This window comes from Meles meles, chromosome 13 (genome assembly GCF_922984935.1).
Source record: "Meles meles chromosome 13, mMelMel3.1 paternal haplotype, whole genome shotgun sequence".
NCBI classification, from domain to species: domain Eukaryota; kingdom Metazoa; phylum Chordata; class Mammalia; order Carnivora; family Mustelidae; genus Meles; species Meles meles.
Genome location: NC_060078.1, coordinates 5124225 through 5149303, shown reverse-complemented (window position 1 = coordinate 5149303; position 25079 = coordinate 5124225). Strand labels below are relative to the sequence as shown.

The 25079-nt window shown below is 48.0% G+C and overlaps 1 protein-coding gene across 7 annotated transcripts in view; it reads left to right on the top strand.

The window, feature by feature from the left end:
- The window catches only part of TARBP1 (TAR (HIV-1) RNA binding protein 1), an 84953-nt gene that overhangs the window by 45193 nt on the left and 14681 nt on the right, over window positions 1-25079 (top strand). For all 7 annotated transcript variants that reach the window (XR_006821190.1, XR_006821191.1, XM_046026276.1 and 4 more), the window contains exons 18-23: window positions 911-1101; window positions 1281-1352; window positions 2988-3108; window positions 9879-9989; window positions 12221-12370; window positions 17286-17372. Coding sequence is in view for 5 of the 7 variants with exons in the window: in XM_046026276.1 (XP_045882232.1) it covers window positions 911-1101; window positions 1281-1352; window positions 2988-3108; window positions 9879-9989; window positions 12221-12370; window positions 17286-17372 (732 nt within the window). In the remaining 2 variants the exon portion in view is untranslated. The remainder of the gene's footprint in view (window positions 1-910; window positions 1102-1280; window positions 1353-2987; window positions 3109-9878; window positions 9990-12220; window positions 12371-17285; window positions 17373-25079) is intronic.

Genomic DNA, 25079 nt, shown 5'->3' with positions numbered 1-25079 from the left:
AATGACAACAAGCTCTGTCTGTTGGATGAGCAGCCGGGGGGCCACACAGATTTATTTGATACATATAATGCTTACGCATTTTAAAATTAATGCCAACTTTTAAGAATTGGGAAATTTGCAAGCGAATCCGTACTGCCCCTTCTCTCGGAATGTTGGAGAATTGGATGCCCTGGCCACCTGCCGGCCGTTCTTCGGAACTTCCCATCCAGAGAGGGCATGCCCCTTCTGCTTCCGCGCTCAAGGGCAGTAGGTCCTTGACTCCCGGATACCAAAGGCAGACGGCAGGTGCCATTTGCCCCCCACATTTGTGCTGTTGCTTTTCTTGTATAGAGAAATATTTCTCCAAACATAACCTTATCAAAAGGTCCTCCTGGTTCCTGGTGGCGTTTGCATTTACAACCACTGATAGTAGGGAGCCTGACGTGGTGGATGGTGTCATGGCTAGGAATTCTGTATACCTCGTTATCCAAAGGGAGAATGGAAGGTAGAGTCCTTTTACTGCGCCGCTGATCCTGTGCACAGGCACACGAGAGACCGGGGTCTTGGCTGCCTCGGAGAAGGCAGGGGCAGTGGAGGGCACGGTCAAAATGCAGAGAGGACTGAAAATGTCAAGGGGGAATGTGTTTTCCTCCCTTCCATTCTGTTTGTCCAGCCATTTCTCTTACAAAGTCCCGGAGGGATATCACTATCAGTAAAATTTTATTTAGTTTTATTATTGAGAAATGAAAAGTTAGCATTCTGTGATTATTGATCATCTCACAAAATTTTAACAATAAAGATTTTTAATTTTTTATACTATGTGGTTATGTCGAGATTGTCATTTGAAGCCACTCAGGTAATTTTTCAGCAACACTTTTTTTCCTTAACTAAATGGGCCAAAGAATAAAATGACCATTGTATTTCATTCCAGATTATGTACAAGATGATTGAAATGTCTGCTATAAAAACTGGAGTCTTCAATACACTGATAAGTTATTGCTGCAAATCTTGGATAGTTTCTGCTTCAGATGTGTCCCAAGTGTCTTTGTCAAGTGCTAAAAATTATAGCGAACTTATCCTCGAGGCATGTATATTTGGAACTGTGTTTAGGCGTGATCAGAGGTAAAAGTTGCCATTATTTCAACCTGTCATAATTCATACTACGTATCTACTCAGTAGAATTAGGTCTTTATTTTTAGGCTTTCAATTAGAAGCATATAAAACATTAATTAATTTTAAGTTTGGGGCTTCAATTTTTTCCATCTAAAACCTGTTCTTTGTCAAATATTTTTTATGGGAAGACTTATTCAGGATGTGCAGACCTACATAGAAAATCTCGGACACGATTGTGCAGCAAACGCCGTTATTGAAAAGTAAGTATGGTAGATTTTCCACATCTTGATATAAATGGAATATTCAAAATTTAACATCAAATGAGAGATGTCCTATATTTGTTTCAATTTAATAAATGTTTACTAGTGATCTCTATAAGATACTAAAAGAACCTTCAAAAAGCATGTTAGAAATCCTATTCCCCTGCTAATATTTGATATAAAACTCATTGCTAAAATTTGATAACCTTAAATAATTCCTTGAAGACGAAAAAAAGTGAGAAGAAATTCTAACAGGACATTGGAAGTTTTTTTTTTACATTGTTACTACCTTCTTGGTGGGAATAAGTGAAAATTTTCTGGGGGAAAAGTTTTAGTGCCAAGTCCAGTGTAAATAAGAGAATGACAGGGCACCTGGGTGGCTCAGTCAGTTAAGCGTCTTAACCGGTTAAGCGGTTAAGCTTAGGTCATGATCCCAGGGTCCTGGGATCGAGTCCCACATCAGGCTCCCTGCTCAGGGGAGAGTCTGCTTCTCCCTCTCCCTCTGCTGCTCCCCTTCATGCTGTCTTCCCCTCTTATTCTCTCTCCCGTCAAGTAAATAAAATCTTTAAAAAGAAAAAAAGATAAAATGTCTATGGGGGACATAAAACCCCATTCCTCTCTCATTTAGGTGGGGGCTGAGGGTCAGCACACACACGTCATTCTTTTCAAGGGGTGTCACAGTTCACCACTCAACAAGTCAGTATACCACATGCAGAAGCAAAAATTACCCCACCATGCTTTTAAAGGCTCTTTTAGGATCTTACGTTAACGTTTTCATTTCTAGGATAAGACTGTTCTTATGTAACCTCTAAATTAATTTTTTTAGAGCTTGTCAAATAGCTATTTTTCATTTTATTTTTCCATGTAATTTTTAAAAATTTGTGTGTTTAGATGTTTATAAAAAAGATATATAAGTGGTAATTTTATATAGCTATCACAGTGTTAATCTGAGAGTCATAGTTGTGTTTTAAATTATTTGCCACTGTTCATTAACTTTATACATTTTTAATTGTTAACTGTTTTGATTTTTTGTTTTCTTGGCAGGTTTAGTATAGCAATAAAAGTGAACATTTTTAGTTGATGGTTCCAAAATACTTTGATTTCTACTAGACACACGTTTTGTTGTTAGACTGTTATTCACATTTTAGCAGCTGGTGTGAACTTTGGAAATACTAAGTTTCACTGAATGATCTTCCCACATTTGGACACAGAGCATACCGGGAGGCTCAGAAGCCCATGGTGCTCCCAGGTCTGCCCTGCACCTGGAGAACGTGCGTGTGCCGCGCACAGTAGAGACCTCAGGTGTCAGTGTCTGTGCTCCTCTGTACGGGATTGTTCCTGAGCTACGATCATTGTTGCCTACAGAGAAGCGCTCATTGGCCTGGGTCGGGTAGTGTGTGCACTGTTCTGCCAGAAGTCTGGGGGAATTTGCTCCGACTCTGTACAGGCTCTCCTTTTAAGATGCTCATTTGTTATCCTCTGTCATGCTGAATTGAAAAAGCACTGTCATTAAGGAGGGAGCTGCTTTTAAGTTTAGAAGTTCTTGGAAGGTTTTGATATTTTGAAACGAATGCTTGACATATTTTTCTGTTTTGAAAATGTATTAACATAGTTTGTCGTTTTACATTTTTTTAGTACTAAGAGAGAAGACCACTATGTGAGAATTTGTGCTGTCAAATTCCTGTGTTTATTACATGGCTCAAATATGTCTCATAAATTGTTTATGGAAGATCTTGCAATCAAGCTATTAGATAAAGTAAATATGCCTTATTTTACTTTGTTCTGTGCAACTAACAAGTCAGAATCCAACATTTGCTCTGTATGTTGACACGTTATGTAATCTAAACATATTGTCTTAAAGATTTATTTGACAGAGAGAGAGAGCACAAGTGGAGAGGAGAGGGAGAAGCAGGCCTCCCACTGAACAGGGAGCCTGATGTGGGGCTCAGTCCTAGGACTATGGGATCCTGATCTGAGCTGAAGGCAGACGCCTTATGAAATGAACCACTCAGTACCCTAAACAGTTTTTATCTGGAAGAAAAATAAGGTTTATGTTCCCTAATTTTAGTTAAGTTTTGGTTAGTGATTGTCCAACTTGTTTGATTTTAGAGAAGAATGTTTTCTCTCTGCTGTCTAAGCTTTGCTCGATGTATATCCTAGGGCCAGTCAAAAGCAGTTGTGTTTAGAGTGATATATCCATACATTATTTTGTGTAAGAAATGGAATAAAAAGATATAGGAAGTGGCATAATGTAAAGAATTGATTTTTTTTTTTTTTTTTTTTTTTGTCTACAAAATCATTTATAAATCTGGGGAGAAGCTAGGAAGGGGCAAAGTCAAATACAATGCTCTCTTCTGAATTTGAAGCTGGGACAGAGTTCTGGTCTACTTTCTTACCTCTGGGCTCCACTGGGAAGTAACTGATGACCGTAGTCCCCATGTAAGCCACTTATATTGAAATAACAGTGTTCATCATGCATTTATTTTCTGAAGGTAGCAGCTTTAGTTATAAACAATCTGGGAAGTATTTTTTTTTTTTTTAATGTAAAAATCCCCCCGCCTTTTGCACCATTGGAGTCAGGGAAAATGTGTCAGGAAATAGTGTTTCTGGATTCCCTAAGGATGAATGCTAGAACACAAAGATGTATTCTAATGAATGTTGATGCATGTTATAACATATAAGAGTGTTTGGAAACAAAGTAAAGCAGAATAAGGAGGGAGAGCTATTTACAGGGTCAGGGAGGGCGTCTCTAACCGGTGCCATTGAGTGCACTGTCAGTGAGGTTGGAGGATGCCCGGAAAGGCTGGTGTCCCCAGGCAAATGAGGGAGGTGCTGGCTGGAGGTGTGGAGGGACATGAGGCTACCCGTTGGCCCTGAGATTGGGCAGGAAGGCTGTCTGTAGTCACCTCTACAAAGACCTTTTCCTGGGATGGTGAGAATGAGGACCTCAGTGGAAGGGCTGAGAGGTGTGTGGCTGGGGAGCCAGGGGAGACCATGAGTACGGGCACACTTGGCTTTCCCTGATGAGAGGGAGTGGCTGGGATGGGTCTGCGGGGGGCTTGTTTGTATGTTGAAGGAAGTGATCCAGTAGAAGGGAGAAGGGAGGTTCGGAGAGGCTGGCAGTGGTCACACAGGCGAAACCCTCGAGTAACCACTTCACATCCACTGGGATGGTTGTTACAACAAACAGGCTGAAGATAACCAGTGTTGGTGAACTCTGAAGTCATTATGCTAGGTGAGAAGACGGCCATCCTCAAGAGCCACACAGTGTGTGATTTGCAGGAAGTGTCCGGGGTAGGCAAATCTGTAGACTGAATAGATTCGTGCTGCTGGTCAGGGGCAAGGTGAGATCGGGATGCGATTGCACAGGGTTTCTTTTCAAGAGTGTGGGAATGTTCTGGAATAGATAGTGGTGACGCTTGCACAGCTCTGTGAATATACCTAAACCCGCTGAGTGGGATACTTTGAAATGGTGATTTTTGTGGTACGTGAATTATATTTTTTTAACAAAATCTTTGAATAGTCTAGATTGGCTCCAATGTCCAGTAGAGGTTTTGGCTTTCATTAGGAGATGGAAAAGCAAAGACAGAAAAGTTATGTATTGGACACTGGCTCAGGCCAAGCAGTTGTTTTTAGAAATTGAAGAAAATTGAGCAGAGCAACTAATAAAAGGGTAATTTGAAAAGAAAGAAGAATGAAAAAAAAGAAAGAAAGAAAAATGAAAGAGTAATCCTAGAGAAAGTGGAAGAGGGTCTCATCCAGAGTGGATGGGCCAGCTCACCATAGCCAGGAGTGACCTCATCCTCTGAGCTAGAAAAGAGCAGGGCAGGTGGTGGCGAGTCGGTGTGAGGGAGGGAACGCCGGGGACCCTTGTGTTCTGAGCCCGGAAGCAGGGTTGTTTCCAGAGGGAAGAGGCAGGAACACAGTTGGCATTGAAGACCGAGAAGAATATTGAAGTTGTAGCAGCGATCTCAGAATTAGTATCAGGTAGTGCTTGAAGTCAGTCTTTCCCACTGGAGTGGAGAAGCCGTGGGGGTGGGGATTACACACTGCTGTGTCACGGCTTCAATGCTCTGTGTCTGACGTGTCACCTTCGAGGTTCTGTTTTGAGTCCATGGATGGACAGCGTGAACCGGGAGGAGGTGGAGATGGTGGCCAGCTGGGGCGGCCTTCAAGGACCTCGAGGCGCATGGGGTCTTCCCCACTCTCTGTTCTTTAGGTTTTAGTGAGGCACGGGGTGGAGGGGTTTGTTTTTGTTTTTTACTGGAAACTTGCAAATAGTTTATAAAAGTAACTTTAAAAGGGATGCATACCTGGCCTGGCCTCAGCAGCTACCAGCGACAGACAACTTTGTGGGGTCCACCTCTGACATTCCCCCCGACACACATTATTTTGAAGCCAATCCCAATGTCACTTTCATCTATAAATATTTCAGTAGCTATCTCAAAAAAATGAGAATTATTTTGTCCACCATAACTACAATACGATTTTCACACCTGAATTTGTAGTTCCTTCATATTATCAAATATCCCATCAGTGTTTAAGTTTCCTGATTGTTTTACATTTTTTTCAGTTTCTTTGTTTGAAATGTGACCCAGATAAGGTCCATTCCCTGCCATTGGTTGGTTGAGATGTCTCTAAGATCTCTTAATCTACAGACTCCCCTCATTCGTTTTAAACCTGCAATGTAGGGCGCCTGGGTGGCTCAGTGGGTTAAGCCGCTGCCTTCGGCTCAGGTCATGATCTCGGGGTCCTGGGATCGAGTCCCGCATCGGGCTCTCTGCTCAGAGGGGAGCCTGCTTCCCTCTCTCTCTCTCTCTCTCTGCCTGCCTCTCTATCTATTTGTGATCTCTCTCTCTGTCAAATAAATAAATAAATCTTTAAAAAAAAAAAAAAAACCTGCAATGTATTTTTTGGAGAAAGCAGATTGTTTTCATCTTAGAGACTTCCTCAGTCCGGATTTTGCTGTTTAAATTTCCGTGGTGCCCTTTGAGATGTTTCTCTGATCCCCGATTTTAGACAAGATGGCATTGAGATCTAGAGCCTTGATCAGAGGTAGGTTTGATTTTCCTTTTTGGAGACAGAGGTGGGGCAAGAGTGTCCGTCCGTCAGGAAGTGTAGAGGATTTGGCTGTCCCTAAGGAATTGCCTCGTTCTGTTAATTCTGTGGGAGCAGCAGAATGGTGATACTCTAATTCTTGTATTCTTCTTTCATTTATTAGCTGAAACTCGTCTGTACCCAAATATGATTTATTTAGATACCCCGTGGTATGTTTCCTGTAGGAAAGGCAGGATCAGTGTTTGCTTTTTTCCCCTGTTATTTTTCAGTTTTCAAAATAATGAATTGGCTTCCTCATGTCTTCCAGTTTCTTCTGAAGGTGATCAGTGGTTCTTCTGTTTTTCATTTTTTTTTAGGTTAAACATATGTGTTTCAGTCCATTGTAGTTATTATTAGTGTTTGAATTATCCCAGTTTCAGGCGGGTGGAAGAGAAGATCTGAGAACATGACTTGGTGTTGGGTATCATTGTGAAATTGCCCAGGAATGGGCAGTTAGGAATAGGGTATTTAGGAAAGACACGGAAGCCACCGTGCTCAGTGATGAATGTGGACAAGACTCTGGAGGGAGGCCGAGAATGGGGACTTAGGAAACACCAATACTCGAAGTATATTGGTAGCAAAAAGAACCAGAGGAAGATCAGGAGAAAGAGGTTCGAGAAGTGAGACTAGACCCAGAATCAGATGCTGCTGGGCTGCTGTTGCTCTGGGCCATAACTTAGCTCGCTGGAGGGTCTTATCTGTAAAAATCCAGCACGGTGATAAAGCTTGATCTCAGAGCCTGCTCTTGCCCCATCCCCCGCAAGCTGTGTCTCGGTGGCTGTTGGCCGTGATGTCCACTGTGGCCAAGAGCAGGTTGGGCTTGGGGGGCAGGAACTGGGGGGCATTTCTGGGTTTTCAGCAGCACATTGGGGTCCGGCCAGTGCCCAGGAGAGTGAAGGGGCAGCAGAAGTACAAGGGAAGAGTGGGACTTCTTAAAAACTGATCTGATGAATCTCTGAAAGGGACGTAAGACCTTCCTCCCGTAGGGTTAGATGGAGGTTGAAGACAGAAGGTTGAATCAGGGAAGTTGAAGGAAGATTGTTGAAGTAGGGAGGATCGTGTGGCCAGCGTAAGAGACTGGACAGGGGTAAAGCCGTGAGAGGAATAGTCAAGATTTCAGACTCTTCTTGTAGAAAGAGGAAAGGGACGAGACCCGACAAGAGCAAAGTGATCGGCAGAGTAGCTCGTTCTTTCTTGAGTGTAGTTGACACACACACTCCATTGGCTTGAGGTGTCCATCACAGCGGTTAGACAGCTCACCACGGCGTAGCTGCCATCTGTCCCCTCACCTCGCTGTCCTCGTATCGCTGACTGTGTTCCCCAGGGCTCTGCTTTTTAACCTGGGGCTTGCTCCTTCCCTAACCAGAGGCCTGTGCCTCCCTCCCCTCTGTATTGATGGTTCTGATTCTGTTTTGTGTGCCTGTTCATTTTTTTTTACATTCCATTTACAAGTGGAATCTTTATTCTTAACTTCGGTTCCCTGGACTGGCAGCTTCGGTGTCACCCAGAAATGTGTTAGAAATGCAGGTTCCCGGGCCCCCTCCCCGTCTCCTGGATCAGAAACTCTGGGGGGGGGGGCGGTGGGCAGAAGTCTGTTTTAACGAGCCCTCAAGGTGATTCTGAGCACTACGGAGTCGGAGACCCCTGGTCTAGCGGCGGTGAGGGCCAGCTGAAGCTAGAATACATGCTTTTAATGAAGTCCGTGGGGCCCCGTGGTTTTTCCTCAGCGGTCTTGACAGCTTGAAAGGAGGATCCGATTCTTTAAGACCACTGGGTTGATTCAGAAGAAGGGAATTTGCAGCTGGGTTGGAGGCTGCAGTGAAAAGGATGGAAAGTGCTCTGGACGAGACCGTGGAGAAGATTCTTGGGGCGTAGGTTGGGTCTGTGAGGTGGATAGACAGGTAGCGAGAAGAAAGATCTTTCTGAACAAAAGAGCACAGTGGGTAGAACAAGTAAGAGGACAGTGGACTTTGAGGGGCAGAGGCGTGAGGACACTGACTCCGCTGAGGCCCTGAGGGCGGGGGACCGGGGTGCGGATGCTTCCCATGCCTGCTGCCCTCGTGAGGATCCTGTTCGTAGCTGCGTCGAGCCCGAGCAGGAGGGGACACCTGAAACACTTCTGCCAAAAGAAAACGTCCCCGAAGAAATAAAGGGAAGAGAGGAGGTTGTGAGACTTGAATCATGGTGAGGAGTCGTTAAAACCAACGTTAATTTAGCTGTTGTAAAATCTTGCACACATGAAAGTGCCTAGAATGAGCACAGAAGAAAGATCACAGGATTTCCCAGGTAATGAAGACTGTTCACATTAGGTGCTAGTGGTTTTGGAGATGCTGGACAACCTGCTCTTTCACCTTTAGGACCTTTGACTATGATACGCCCTTTAGTGCTGTCATAACTTAGCGGCGAAGCGCTAGTAGTTAGAGAGCACAAGTCAGCCTGGCAGTTGGCCGAGTTTAGACGGGACAGACCATCGCCGGCTCAAGAGAGAGCTCTGCTGCTGGGGGCTCTGTGCTGCCATTGTCTGTGTCTGGGGAAGGTGCTGATCGCAGTGTCTCCCATGCTCCTGCCTTAGCGGGCTTCATCTTGCCCGGGACACAGGGGCAGCGAATGAGACGTGCCCACGCTGGTGCATTGCAAAAGCTGTCCCATTTCTAATCTCTTCTCACCCCGGTGACCCCGTGTCTCCGCCTGAAGTGGCCACCAAGATAGAGACGGACATTTCCAAATCCTCTTTTTTTTTTTAAGATTTTATTTATTTATTTGACAGAGATCACAAGTAGGCAGAGAGGCAGACAGAGAGAGAAAGGAGGGAAGCAGGCTCCCTGCTAAGCAGAGAGCCCAAAATGAGGCTCCATCCCAGGACCCTGGGATCATGACCTGAGCCGAAGGCAGAGGCTTCAACCCACTGAGCCGCCCAGGCGCCCTCCAAATCCTTTTTTTTTTTTTTTTTTTTTTTTTTTAGCCGAATAAAGTTTTATGTTTCCTGCTCTAATTTTAAAAGCAGATAGAGTAGGGTTGCCTGGGTGGCTCAGTGGGTTAAAGCCTCTGCCTTCAGCTCAGGTCATGATCCCAGGGTCCTGGGATAGAGCCTCATTTTGGGCTCTCTGCTTAGCAGGGAGCCTGCTTCCTCCTCTTTCTCTCTGCCTGCCTCTCTGCCTACTTGTAATCTCTGTCTGTCAAATAAATAAATAAAATCTTAAAAAAAAAAAAAAGCAGATAGAGTAGTTATAAAAGCAACTGAATTCATTGTTTTGAAAGGAAACAACATGCGTATAAAAATGTGTCTTTCTTATCCGCGTTCTGCCTTTGGGAGGGTAATAAGCTCCTGTACTCCGCTTAAAGCTTTTAAATTTGCAGTTGTCGTTGGTTTTGCGTTCACGGATCACAGATCCCATAGGTAATTCAGTGCCGCTTCTCTCCCCACTGCAGGATGAGTCGGTGTCCAAGTCCAGGACTCGGTACTACGTGAACTCCCAGCAGCACCGGCTGAAGAACCGGGTGTGGCAGACGCTGCTGGTGCTTTTCCCCAGCTTTGATCAGGTACGACCCTGACTCTGCTGGCACGTCCTATCTTAAAACTGAGAAAGTAATCTGCTTCAAATGTATACCTGTGCTCTTAAAATTGAAGTGATCTAGGAGTGTGTTTTTAGTAGAAAGAATCCTGAGGCAATTAGGTGTTGTAGAAATAATTTGGAAACTGGTTTGCAGGGCACCACTTAATATTTTTTTCTTCTTTTCTTTGTTCTTTAACGTAAGTAACCTTTTAGCTGTTGAATGTCTGGTGTGCTGTTTGGTTAAAATACCCACCCATGAGCTGCTCGTTTTCTGCAGCTGAGTTATTTTGGAGTGCTTTTGTTGGGTGAGGTTGTCATTTCCCGTGGCTGCTTGTGCCCGTTAACTTTGTGAGTACTGTGGGCGTATGAACCAGCTAAGCCAAGGCCGAGATTTTGATCTCTTACAACAGGGTCTTTGCCCAGAGTTGCCTTTTCCCTTCCCTGAGGAGGCAAGGAACAGGGGAATGGACTGATTTCTCTAGCCGTGTTCGCTTAATATTCCTGGTAAGAAAATAGATCATTATGTGAATTTCACACAATTTTTAAAAGCATTTATGATGACAAAGATTTCCCTCGTGGACTTCGTTTCTTGCTGTCCTCCCCTCCTAAACTCTTTTAAATGTTTCAGAGAATTTTAAGAACATATCAAACTCTTTTTTAATACAACTTTATGAGGCCTTATATCTGTAAGAGAGAAACAGTTCAGTACCTGTAAGTACCGGTTACCAACTGTAATAACCAGATCCGTTGTTTCGGCAAATGTAAGAAGAAATGGCTGAAAGTGCTCTTCCTGGGGAGGAGTGTTCGTGCGTGTGTGAGGCTGCTGATTTTCGTCAGAGGCCTCGTCGTGCTATTTGATTTTTAAAATCCTGCACATTGTCACACTCAAACTCTGAAATGCATTTGAAAGCAGTGCTCTAGGGACGTTTGGCTCGGTTACTGACAGCACGTTTTGTCCTGGACTGGGGAGGCCCCCGGGAGAGGGTCGTGTCAGCAGGTGGGGGCCTGCGGCAGCAGCAGCTTGTCGGGAAGTTGAGTACCAGCTTGTCTGGCCAAGCAGCCGGTGCTGAGAACCTTGTCATATCTGGTGTCTGCGTTTCCCCTCCATCACGGCCTTTCAGGGCAGGCCCGAGTAGTGCTGTTTTGTCCACGGGCCCCACAGCTCAGGGAGCGGGGGGACCTGCCTGTGACCTAACACGGCTGGCAGGGCTGGAATTGCAAACCAGGCCTCCCTGAGTCCACAACGCCTCTTACTGCGCTGCCGCGGCCCGTAGGTGAGCTGCTCCGCTCCTCTTCTGGCAGTTAGAAATCATTAAAAGATTGTTCTTTAAAATAAAGAGTATACGTGATACTGTTTTTAGATCTTATGCAAGTAGATATATGTATGCATTTTTACCTGCTACTTGGATATGTTCAGTTCCCCCGAAGAGGGGCCTGGGGCGTGGGGGGTGACGTGGGAGCCCCGGGTCTTGGAGGCTGTACCGCAGGCGACCACCCACTTCTCTGGGACTCGCTGGTCTCCTGCAGACTTAGGCATCAGTCATTCTTTTTCCAGGTTTAGGCCCGTGACATTTTGGCAGATGCTTGTTTCAATCTGAATTCTGCCATCTGCTAGGTTTTGAGGAAAATACTTAACTTTTCTGAATCTTTCCCCTGTAAAAATACAGAGAGTAATAACCCTCCTCATAGAATTAATGTCTAAGGAAAGTGTAAAGTACTCAGTACCTCATCATTGTATTTCAGTAAACAGATTTTAGGGTTGTTTAGAGAGTTACAGATCTGATAATTACTTACATTAAATTTTAATCTGTTTTGGGGCACCTGGCTGGCTCAGTCAGTCGAGCAGGTGACTCTTGATCTCATGGTCGTGAGTTCAAGCCCCACGTTGGGCATAGAGCTCCCCAAAAAAAAAAAAAAAACCAAAAAACTAAAGCAAAAAGTTTTAAAAAAAAACTTTTAAAAGTTACAATTAGGAACTGTTTTCAAAAGTTGCTGCAAGGGTAGATTTTTATTGTTCCCACCATAAAAAAGAAATCATTTTGTGATGTGCTAGCGGGGATGCTTTGCTGGGAATCCTGCTGTGATGGCTGAATGTATCGAATCAACAGGGTGGGCACCTTAGACTTACACAGTGTTGTACAATGATTTGTAGCTTGATAAAATAAAAGTTATTAACCCTAACCTACCTGTTTAATTTATGAATTTTATTTTTCTCAGAATTTCTTAAATAGAATTATTGACAAGATTTTCCAGGCTGGTTTCATCAATAATCAAGCATCCATAAAATATTTCATAGAGTGGATTATTATATTGATTCTTCATAAATTTCCTCAATTTCTGCTGAAGTTCTGGGATTGCTTTTCTTACGTAAGTAAAAGAGATTTTTTTGTAATTTTTGGAACTAAAAGATTTTGGTTATGCTGGGAGGTTTCATTTTAATAGTTGCTTTTTGATTGCCAGTTGTCCTGTTCCAGTGTATTGACTTCCTAAGTTCTGTTCTGCAAGATCTGAGTTAATTTAAAAGGCAGAAATTCCTGGCATTCGTCTTGCATTATCAGTCTCTATTCCAAGAACGTGAAGGTGGAAAGGCTTATGTTAGGAAGTAGGAGGGGTGCCTGGGTGGCTCGTTGGTTATGTGTTTGACTCTTGATTTCAGCTCAGGTCATGATCACGATCTCAAGCTCCATGTCGGGCTCCACAGCCAGTGTGGCACCTGCTTGGGATTCTCTCTCTCTCCCTCTCCGTGTGTGTGTGCGCGCACGCGCGCATGTGTGCGTGCTCGCTTCCTCTCCCTCTCAAATAAAATAAAAAGAAGAAACGAGTGCCTTCCCTATCCTTATTTACCAAGCAATATCTTTGATTTTAGAAATAAGAATGATGGCAAACTAAATACAATCTTTACATTTCAGAGAGCTTTTTAGTCAGAAAGTTTCAGACAAGCACAGGAGAGAGACTCGAAGGGAGCTCGGATCACCAGCTAAGAACCCATCTTACATCGTCCGAACCCTCATCCGCACCCCTAATTGCCCTCCTCAACTTTTCTTATTGTCCTAAAAATCATTTTTAAGAAACAGATGAGCAGTAGGGTTTGCAGTTGCAGCTTCCTGGCAAATGGTGAAGTGTTTATAAACATAGGTTCTGCGTACTTGCCTTGAATGTCTTCTGTTGGTTCCCAAACATACCTGTTCCTTTCTTCACATCAACGACCTTGCCTTCTGCTCAGTGTGAGAATGGAGACCCTTCCTTCCTCCAAGTATCTCCTCTTGAATGTCTTCCTTCCTGTTTCATCAGAAGAAATTGATATCTTTGTCTCATCTGTCCTTGTGTCCTTACTTGTATTTTCTTTGGGGGACTTTACTCTCCGTTCTTTACTTTTCTGTTGACTTTTCCTCTGTCCAGCCATGTCTCAGCGCCGCCACAGCGTTTGTGGTGGTTTGCTGACTGCGTTCCGGAGACCCTGTGCCCTTGACCAGTGGGAAGTTCGGGGCAGCCCTGCGTCAGGCAAGTCTGTTGGTGCCGGTTTTCCAACAGCATGTGCTCCACACGTGGCTCTCTGTCACATTTTGGTAGTTCTTACATTTTTTCAAACACTTTCATTATTTGTTATGATCTGTGATCAGTGATTACGATTTGTCAAAAGTTCAGATGATGGTGAGCTTTTCTCATTGCATTTGAGGCATAATTCTGTCGACCACCTACTGTTCTCCTCCAGTCTAGTAAATGTCACTTTCATGTCCATCAGAAAATCAAGAGTCCTTTGATTCACTTTTGATACTCGCTGTTGGGATGGTCCAGAACCAAGCCCACCGTATTTCTGAGGTGTGTCGATACTGAACTTTGCGAGGAGTGATCTCTGCCTTCCTCTCTTGCTTTACTTAACCCACCGTGGTCGCTGGTGAGGATGTCATCGCAGTGACACACGGCCTTTTTCTTGGTCTTCCCCTTTCTGACGCTTCACGCTGGTAGCTGATATGGTGCACACTGCCCTGCCCTTCATGGCCCCCTCCCCATCAGGTCGATGATGTCCCTGTCCCTCTCACCGGTTCCCTTTCCTTTTCCCAACCCTCATGCTGGGTTTGATCCTGAGACTCATTCTACTCTCGTGGTGAGCACAGGATAGTATATAAACTTGTTGTGGTAACACAAACGAGCATCCCTAAACCTAGTGCAACATTGTGTGTCGGCTGTACTCAAGTAAGAAAAATTCTAATAAAAAAGAGATCTATCCAAGAATGCCTCTGTCTGTATTGTAGTAGACTTATATCTCTATCGGTATGAAAACAAGAAGTCCCAGTGCTTCTCTTTCTGCAGTCCCCCTGCTTTGGGGACCCCTGTCGGGGCTGCCTGCGCCCCTGGCCACCAGCCCCACATGCAGGTGAACTGATGAGGACAGCTTCCCCTGACGCTGGTCTCCTTTCCGTCGTCCTTTCTCCCAGTCTCCACGCTTGAAACCTGGCTGTCCCATAAAGCCATGGCTCCAGCAGTCTCATGGTAATCCTGAACATTGGATCAGCCTGTTTTTTGTTTTGTTTTGTTTTATAATTTAATCATGAAGACACTGAGGTTCAGAGAGAGGAAGTGATTCGTCACAGCGGTAAGAAATGACAACACTTTAATTCAGACATTTGTGTCATTCCCACAGCTGTGTTCTTTTTCAGTATTCCGAGATTCCTCCTCGTGTTCCCCCTTCCCCTTCTCATGTCCATGGAATTAAGAAAAGTACTCCTGTCGTTTTTCCTTGAATTGCTCCTGTCTGTTCCTTCACTAATGTCATCTGTTTTGTCCGCTCTCCAGTGGGGGGTACCGCCTCAGAACGTCTCAGGAACAGCAGGTTGACTCTGGAGTCCTTCTGAGACGTCCTGACTCTCCCGTATCCCCAGTAATGCCCATATTTCTGTGAAGCTTTTCTACTTAGCTCAGTCTCTCTCTCTCCTAAAGAGCTTTCAGACCTTGTGTGTTGTCTTCAGATCCTTTCTGTGGTCACCTCTCAAGGCTATTCCTTGTAAACAAATAAAACAGCTTCTGGCTGAATCAAAAAGGGATCCTTAAAAGAAGCAGTGCAGGAGCAGGGAATTGGGAGGCTACAGAATGCCCAGATTCGGGCAGAATCAGGCTTGGAAGATAAAGGAGGTTCAGCGGCTCCCAGAGCTGCAGCTACAGCCGCGCCGTGGAGCTGGCCCAGTGGGGATACTGCTTTACCCCGCCGGGGGGTGGGGGGGGGGGGGTGCCATCACCATCCGCGGCCACCTGCCGCCTGTTTTGCCCCTCCGAGTTTCTGGTTCAGGGTAGATGCCTCTGGATCCAAGCGTCGGTGCCTTCTCTTCAGCTGCACAGAGGCTGGGAACAGGAATGTACCATCTGCAGCTTCCCACAGACCTCTAAGGGGGGAGAATTCTTTGAACTTGGAAGGGGGTTCAGGAGACCCCAAAAATGGCAAACACTCACTACACCCTCTTCTTCCTTTATCAGAAGTAGATGACTTCAACTTCTACTTTTTTAAGAAAACAAAAGTCCTCACGTAGTAACACCTCTACGTTCTCCGTAGTGGTCACACGTGTCTGCCTGCGTCTGTATCCGTCCGAGATTTCTTCCCTCCTTGTACCGTGGAGGATCCGGGCCTTGTGTCAAAGAGCGCTCTCCCCCCGCATCGAGGGTTTCTCCTGTGCTCTCTCCGGCCTCCGCCTCCCCCTGCAGCCTTCTCCCTCGGCCCCTGCGTCCACTTCTGCTTCCGTCTCAGTCCGTTCGCACAGAAGCCAGAGCAGGGTTTTCAGAGTGAACGTCTGGTCAGGTTATCCGCTTGCTTCAGACACTGTTCTGGAATAAAGACCCAGGGTCTTCAGAACGGCCGGCCGGTCTCGGCTGATGGTACACCATCCTCCCCCGCCGGCCCCTCTGTGTGCCACCTTCCCTGTCTGCACGCCCGTCTTGTGCCAGGCTCCGCTTTCTGTTGCTCAGACAGTCCAGAACCAGCGAGTGGAAAGGGGTGTTTAATGTTTTTCACGACTCTGGGTTGTGTGGGCCCCGCTGGGCAGTTCCGCTCCGCGTGGAGCCTGCTAGGGCTACGGTTTCCGCGTTGGTCACCCCGGCGGCAGTGAGGGGAGGAGCTGTGGTGGCCGGGCTCTCTCTGCGCGTGCGCGGCAGGGCGGCTGACCTCTGTCTGCGGTGCCTCAGGATCCCCAGCGTGAGCATCTCAGGATGACACGTCATGGTGTGCGTGTGCTTCCCCAGCCTCTGGCTGTGTCCTGCGAGCTCATGTCTCATGGGCCAAAGCAGATGGGTCCCAAAAGTGGGAGGGGTCTGCATTAGGTCACAAAAACGGGGACGCCAGGGTCCCTGGAGGCACAGAGGCCACAGCGGCAGTCTGACCTTTCCTGAGCCTTCACGTTCCTCACATGTCCTCTGGCCCAGGCCATTTGCACATGCTGTGCCCTGTACCTGAAATGGCCTTTATCTTCTTCATCTACAGAACTGTTTCCCTCCCTTTAGATCTCAGTCCACACATCCTTTGTGTCAATTCTTAAAGGAAGGGTGGCTTGGATCCCCTGTTTAGAGGTTTTTGTAGCATATGAATAGTGCTTGGTATAATCGGAAATTTAACTTACTGTGGATCTGGTCCTTGCAGCCCACTAGAGGAAGCTCCTTGGAGGCAGGAACCTTATCTGATTTTGTTTTCCACGATTTCTGAAACAGTACTTGGCACGTCGAAGACATTCAGTAGCTGAATAAATCGTCTGATCGGCCTTTGGACTGGTTCTGGGTGATAGTGTCTGTAATCTCTTTCCTTTCTGGTCTGTCTGGGGCTCCTCAGTTTATTGTCACTAGAATGATGTGTTCTTCCAAATCCCTGTGATTGGGAAGGTCTCTCAATCCCCGCTGAACACCTACATAGCTTTATGTCCTTGGCTCTAAAGTTGTCTGCAAGGTCCCGTCTAACTTCGGAGCCTGTCTCTGCCTTCCCGTCCCCTTCTTTGTGCGTCTTACTCCCTTTTCGCCTGTTCTCTTTCTTTCCTGCTCCCCTGGGCCACCCGTGTCTCCTCGGAGGTGAGCACACCCGTGGCTGTACCACTTACTCCACAGTTAAATTGATCCGGCGCGTGGTGTCTGCTGACGGGGGTGTCGGTGCTTGGCCACTGGAAGTTACTTCCCTCCTGTGTCTGTGATCCCCGGTCCCCACCCAGGCCAGGCTGCATCACAGCCTGCCCCTCGTGGGCCTCTGTCCTGGGCCTCACAGCGGCACAGGAAGCCTTGAGTGACCGCTTGATTTATCTGATTTTTTTTTCAGGGTGAAGAAAACCTTAAAACAAGCATTTGTACATTTTTATCCGTTTTGTCACATTTGGACATCATCACTCAAAACATTCCAGAAAAGGTGAGTTTAAACGAGAAGAGTTTAAACCCACAAAACAGAATTGTATATGTTTGTACAATTTTTTTAAATGTTGAATATTTCTTGTGATTTTGGCCACTTCTCCTCTTCCCTCCCACTACTCACTCGCTGTGCACACACACTTAGACACAAATCCACAGGCCGGCATTAACCCACGTCAACACCGCCACCCCCCACCCACCCCGCGAGGTACATGTGCCTCGGCATATCCTACGTCTGTGGACAGACTGGTGGGCAATTTCTAGTGGTAGATTCTTAACTCTAGACAAGTAGTTACATAAGATGATCTAAGTGAGACCTCCTGTGTCGCGTTTAACTGCTCCTTGACTGACATTGAACACGGGCTCGTGCAAAGATGCTGACGGTCTGAGTATTAAGAGCTGCGGGGTAATTGGAGGCTGATGTGCTGTGGGCCATAGTTCTGCCCTCTTTTTTGGGCTTCGAGCAGTCTCCCTAGTGGTTTACCCCACAGACAAGTAGAAAGCATAGCTAATTCTGGTTAATCGCTTTGGCAAAGTTGTTAAGAATTCAGGAAAACCTGCCCGTGAGGTTTAGAGCAAGCTTCTTCTTTACTGAGTGTACAGGGGAGAGTGCTGAGCTGTGAACTCTGGGAGAGACCCGGATATACGGGATAAGAAGTGCTGTTTGGTGTTGAAAGTAAAAGAAAAATATGGGTAAGAGAGGTTTCCTAGAGTTTGCCAAGTGTTCTTGTCTTTAAACGGTGGTAATAGGCAAATTTAGTTGTTAACTATTTCATGAATTCTGAAACCAAGATCTTTTCCGCCACCATAATTTAGCTCCTAAAATCCTGAGATCTTGAAGTCACAGGGCGCCTTACAGCGTCTGTCCGCCAGATGGCAGTGTGAGAGTTACGGTTCCCTGAGGTCCTTAGTTCACTGCTTCTGCCAAAATCGGGCAAACTCTAGCCTCAGGTAACGTCACATGCTACCTTCCTGTCTTAAATATGTGCAGAAAAGAGATCTGCTTGCCATCCGCCGAGAGAGGCAAGAAGATAAGGAACTGTCCTCTATCAGGGTGGCTGAAATAGCTCACAACCATTCAGACAAGTTCTGAAAATGAACTTACCTTAGAAGTACTTCTACTAGATCCGGAATAAGTAAAAGGTTATCATTTATTTATCAGATGGGGAGCACAGGTGTTCTGGGGGTGTAGGGGAGGGACAGAGGGAGAGAATCCCAAGCAGGCTCCACACTCAGTGCAGAGCCTGACATGGGGCTGATCCCACGACCCTGAGATCATGACCTTAGCCAAAAATCAAGAGTTGGATGCTTAACTGACTGAGCCACCCCGGTGCCCCAATAACAGGTTATTTTCCCATTCAGCCCTGTTTATACTCACTGTATATTATATATTTTAGATTTATTTATTTTCAAAGCATCCAAAAGAAGGAATGCTGATTAGTGGAATAGAATAATCTCAATTTCACTATGTTCTGAAAAAAAGAAATCTAAATGGAGAGATCTAAGACCAGACCAGACTAGTATACTTCGTTAGTCTGTCCAAGTCCTTCACAGTGTCTGCTGCGAAGTCTGTTGTTACCTGACAAATATGTTTTTGTTTAAAGACTTCTTGGAAACACTCAGTCAAGACTTTCCGTTTTCCTCAAAGTATGGAAATATTGCGCTTGTACAGGTTCGTGCTAAGTGGTCAGAGAAGATTCAGAACTACCGCCAAACAGGACCAAGGGCAGAATGCTAAATGTCTATGGAGATTGAAAGCAGAGGGGAAAACACCCTTCTCTAGTGTGCTCATGGTTGTGTATTGTCCTGTCACCTTGTCCTACGTGTCCAGACCTTGTTAGGAGATGGCATCACTGGGCTTCAGTCCCGAATGGTGTGTCTCTCAGTCTTGGCCATGGCTGATGAGCGCAGGCAGCACCAGCCTATCTGACTATAGGATTCAGAAAATGATTATATTCCCTGTGGAGAATTATACTGGATTTTTTTACTTTTATTTTTTGTACTTACAAGTAATCTGTACCGAGCTCCCAGTTACTGCTTTCTAATACCGTTCTCTCATAAAAGGAACCGGGGCTTCTTGGAAAAACAGCTGATCCTAGAAATAGGGCAGAAACTACGCAAGGTAAATAGAAAAGTGCCTGGGCAGGCGGGGTGGAGGGACACGTGGGGCAGATCTGCTAAGGGGCACAGGAGCCCCCGAGAGTCCCCCTAGTGGCTAAAGCTGAGACAAGCAACACAATACAGTAACACTGGGTTACAACCCAATGAAATAAATATTCATGAGTTTAGACTGATCTAAGTGAATAATTAAATAAACCAGTGGGAAAAACAACAAACCTGTGCAGAATTCCAAATAATTTATGTGGTCACTCTGGCCTCAAGGAGGGGGCACATAGCCACCCAGTCCTAAAGTGTGGGCTGCCCTAGCGATGTTCTTCCTCAGAGCAGAGAGGAAGGGGAGCCCGTGGAGCGCTTAGTCATGCCATAGTCCTCCGGGGCCTTGGTAGGACATGATGGAAATAGCCTCGTGGTTTCCCTTCGCGACACCGTAACCCCAGTCTAGGCATGAGAAAAACATCACCCAGATCCCAGCCGACCTGACCACTGCTCAGAACTGACAAGGTCGTCGAAAACAAGCTGAGTCTGAGAAACTGTCACAGCCAAGAGGAGGGCGAGGGGACACGAGAACTAGAGGTAACGTGTCCTGGATGGATTAGGAGCAGGACACGGACATTTGTAAAGACTAAGGAAGTCCGAGTAAAGCGTGGAGTGAGGATTAAGGTTATCCGAGAGCGGCGAGAAATTGGAAAGGGGAGGTAGTTTGTTTGGATTTGATCCCTCCGGTTTTCCTCTGCTGTCAACCGGTCGTGGTACTCCTTACCTCACGGGATCGTTGTAAGGACTGAATATCACAGAGGTCACGCTCTCACCGCTCAGAAGCGTCCTTCGTCCTTCTCTGTGTCTGTCGGATTCAGGGACCAAGCCCTCTGTGTCCCTCACTCGAGCTGGTGTTGGTGCTTTCTCCACCGAGCACTGCCCAGGACTGCGGAGATCAGGGAAGCAGGACGCAGCTCAGTCTGGGGGCGTGCGCTGGGGGAAGTGCAGCGGGCTGTGGGGCACCAGCGAGATCTCAAACCTTGGCCCACAGGGAGGAATTCGGGTTCAGTAGAGAGGCCTTCGGGGCAGGGGAGCGGGGCACGGCGGGAGCGGGGAGATGCTGGAGACAGGCGGGAGCTGCAGGGCGGGCAGGGCCCAGCACAGAAGGGCCTTTATAAAGCAGGTTCAGCACAGTCTGTGAGTCGGGGGGTCCTAGCTCTAGGGGACCTGGAATCCCATCTAAGCGCCCCCTCCTGCTTGCTATGTGAGCTTGGGCAAGTAGCTCCACAACGGGGCGGACACACAGCAAATGCTCCGTGTGAGGAATTTGGACTTTATCCAGTGGGCACGGGGGAGGTGCTGCCGAGGGTGACGTGGTCCGATGAGTGTGCTGTGTGGGATCAGTCATGGGGGTGACACTGGAAGCCGCCGGGGAGCCGCTGCGGCGATCTCTGCGCTGTCCCGTGAGCCGCCAGGGAGCCGCTGCGGCAATCTCCGTGCTGTCCCATGAGCCATGGAATGAAGGCGGCGGAGGGACAGACGTGACAGCTGTGCGCTAGCAAGTAACGCCAGGGCTCGGTGGATGGCAGTGGTGGCGAGAAGGCGGGAAGCAGGGAAGTGACCTGGGCCGCCAGGGTCAGTGGCGCCTCCCACTAGGCAGGAGGCAGCAGGAGGAACAGACCCAGGGGTGGTGACGAGTGGATGGGTCATGGGTTTGTCACTCGTGGGGAACCCCAGGGCTCTGGGAGACAGCAGGTGCAGGTAGGGCTCTGGGGCTCAGGAAGAGGGCCAGACAGGAGACACAACTTGAATGTGGGCATTGGTTTGGGGACCACGACTCCGAAGCCTCAAGGCGCAGGTTGGAGGGTCAGTGCTGCTGCTGTTAGCGTAGCTGGGGGGTGTGGGGAGACTGCGGATGGACTGCGGTGCTCTGGTCGGCTCCTGAAGGTGCAGGGCTCAGCACACCTTCTTGCTGCTGAGCCTGGAGCACAGAAGCCTGTTTTGGAAACAGCGTATCGCCAGGGAGGGGCTCAGGGTGTCTGCACCCGCTCCGGACCTGGAAGCAGAAGCCCGGACCTGGAAGCAGAAGCGGGCCTCTGCTGACAAGCCGGGTCGTTTGTTTCCTCTGGGACAGGGTGGGCGGGGGCCCAGGGTCCTGGCTCGGGGAGCACAGCTCATCGCTCTGCTTGTGGGAGCTACAGGCCTGCATGGAGGAGGCTCCATACACCGTTGGGAAGGAGAGCGGTGGGTGCGGGCTCCGCAGCGTAGCTCTCAGCCATGAGCGGAGAGCCTGTCTCTTCGTGCTTCCAGTGACTCTGTGATAAAGATCCGATTCTGTGGCGCTCCCACCGGATTCCGTGCCCACAGCTCACCTCTGATGCCTTCACAGCACTGCCGGTTGTGTGAAAGTGGCTGCGGGGAGAGGAGTGTGGGAAGGAGGTGGTGGGGGGCTGGTTATGAAAGGACAACAGGAGGGTCCTCAGGTGTGGGAACTGTCCGGTTTCGTGACGGCGATGCTGGCTCTGTGAACCCACATGTGATAGAATGGTCTAGAACTGAATACAGACAACCTCGTGCTCAACTGAGGTCAAGGAATGCTGGGGAAACCCCAGTTGCACCCGTAGGTTGTGTCCGCGACCGTGCCCCGGTTGGGATGCCCTGTGATTTGCCCCCTGCTAGCAGGAGGGGACCTCGATGTGACCTCCTACATCTGCGCACGTCTGCAGCGAACACGGCCGCACCTCGGTTGAGAGAAGAGAAGTAGCTACGCTGTGGCTCGCCAGCCCGGGGGCCCTGACTGGACGGAAGCCGTGGAAGCCAGTGCAGGGAGCGCAGCCGGTCAGAAGAGGGAGCCGGGGACAGAGCCCAGAGCAGCGCCGGCATCGAAGGCCCAGGAGCTGGGGGGATTGAGACGGAAAGCAGGAGGGCGAGGGGGACCACCTGAAGAACGGGGAGTCCTGAAGGTCACAGGAAAGACTGTTTTCAAGGAGAGAAAGGCCAGGAGACTGCAGAAGTCAGGAAAGATGGGTTTTATCCCCTAGTTTCCAGCAGCGGGGAGCCTGCGACTGGGACAAGCTCCATGGGGAGCACAGGAGGGAAACAGGTGGGGGAGGAGATGGACTGAGGTTAGGGGTTTGGGGTCAGAAGTTGGAATACCTGGGGGCGCCTCGGTGACTCAGTCGTTTGACTTCCGCTCAGGTCACGATCTCGGGGTGGTGAGATCAAGCTGTGTGTCAGGCTCCTCACATAGCAGGGAGCCTGCTTGGGATTCTTCCTCTGCCCCTTGCTGTCCCTCTCCAACACGAATGATAACTTTATTTTTTTTAAGATTTTATTTATTTATTTGACAGAGAGGGAACACAAGCAGGGGGAGTGGGTGAGGCGGAAGCAGGCTTCCCGCTGTGCAGGGAACCCAGTGCAGAGCTCGATCCCAGGACCCTGAGATCATGCCCTTAGCTGAAGGCAGGTGACCGAGCCACTGAGGCATCCCTAAAACAAATAAATAACTCTTTAAAAAAGTTAGAATACAGGCTTCAAGGTTTTAGGAAGAACAGTTCCAGGTTCAGTGACAAGGGCTGAGCTCTGGCAGACCTACTCGGCTGTGTCTCTGATGGCAGCGAGACAATGACCGGAATCACGTTGGAGATCGGAACGGGCGCAGACCCTCTCGTGGCTTTGGAGGTGGGAGAGAACGGTTAGGGGTTGGAGACCATCCTGGGAGGAGGGCTCCGAAGCCTCCATGGAAAGGTTTAGAAGGGCGGGGAGAGCCGTGTGAGCCGCTCAGAAGAGAGGGAAACACTTGTCCTTGGGGAGAAGACTGACTTGGAGATGGGGTGTGGGGTGCAGGTGGTTGACCACAGGCCCCGCTGGAGGGCTGTCTGGGCAGTCGTCCCTCCTCCTCCCTCCAGTATAGTCCTGCACCTTCCGTGTGTCCGGGTGGATGGTTCCGGTCCTAGGAATTCTGCAGTGAGCAAAACCATCACCACCATCATTCTGGCGTGGGGAGAGATGACAAGTAGACATTACACTGTTAAGTGGTTTTTCTTTTAAGATTTTTATTTATTAGCACAAGCAGTGGGAGAAGCGGGCAGAGGGAGAAGCAGGTTCCCCGCTGAGCAGGGAGCCCAGCGTGACTCGATCCCAGGACCCCAGGATCATGACCTGAGCCGAAGGCAGATACTTCGCCGACTAAGCCACCCAGGCATCCGAGGTGGTGACACAGGGTTTGTAGAAAACGCAGAACAAGGGGTTAGAGATGGGGTATTTGGGGCAGGATGGCTATTTCAGGAGGTAGGTTCAGGGCAGACCTTCCTCAGGAGGTGACCCTGAACACGTACCTGAAAGCAGTGAGTGAGTGACCACACGTGGGTCCAGGGCACTTTCCAGGACAAGGGACAGCAGGTGTGGGCTGCAAGTGAGTGGTCTCGTCCTGCCTGGAAGTCAGCGACTGGCATGGAGTAAGGGCAGGGAGAGGGCCAGGGGAGCGAGTACTCTCTCCTCCCTCCTGGGGGTTAGAGAAAAAGTCGGGAGTTCAGTTTTGAATGGGTCATGTTTGGGATGGCCGTCCTTTTACTGACACTGGTTTGCCTCATCTTCACCCGGTCCTTGTGAAGCTGTGCGTATTACAGACAACCTACACGGCGCTTGTGGTCCGTGTCTGATACTGTCGGTAGGATGTATGTTTAGCTGCTCTCACATGTGCCTTGTAAAATTGTAAAGGAATATAAAATATTAGTAATAATTAATATTATCTTTGCCTCCTCTTTAAATTCTCTTCTTATGGTGTTCCAGGTGTCTTGGATAACCTGTCTTGGTTTTCAGCTTTTAAAATTACAAGTAAATACTTACTCATATCACTCAGAAGTTGCCACTTTCCTTCGCCACCCTGGCATTTCTCTCTGTCTTCTCCTGGCCAAGTGAATCTGTTTCCTCATTTTCTCAGATCCGCATCTGATAAGCTCCTCAGCCTTCCTTGCCCCCTTCTTGAAAATTGTTCTTCCTCCGTGGCCTTTTTGCTGGGCTCCATCTGCCTAGTTCCTGCCTCTGGCCGAGCTCCGCATGCTCTGGTATTGGCTCAAGGTTCTCCTTACCCGGGCACGGTCGTGCGTTTGTGACAGTTACGTGTGTGTCTCCCCCCGGTGTCCTTGGGATGCTGAGAGTGCAGCGACCTTGGATGAATGTTGACCGCCTTTTGAATAAAGGACTAAAATAGGATCCTGCACGTCTGTATTTTGTCCCCAAAGAGGCTTGGGGAAATTGAAATGTGCCGTTAACCGTGCAGGGTGTTGGTCAAGTCTTCCGTGAGCTCGGTTTTCAGTCAGCGGAAACCGTAGCACTGTCCGCGAGGTACAGCCCCACAGACGTTTGCAGACCAGCCGTTTGGCATGAGCATCAGGGAAGCTCCTGACGTTTTATTAAACGTTTCCGTCCGTCTGGTTTGCACGTTGATCTGTGTCGCTTCCTTTGCCTTTCACTCTCCGTGGACCTGTGTGGTTCTGGAAGTCAGGGACCGTGGCTGCTGGAAATCTGCAGGCTGTGAAGATGGGACAGTGTGTGAATTCACAGGGAAGGACTACAGGGAAGTTTAAACTTTATCATTTTCCTCCCCATT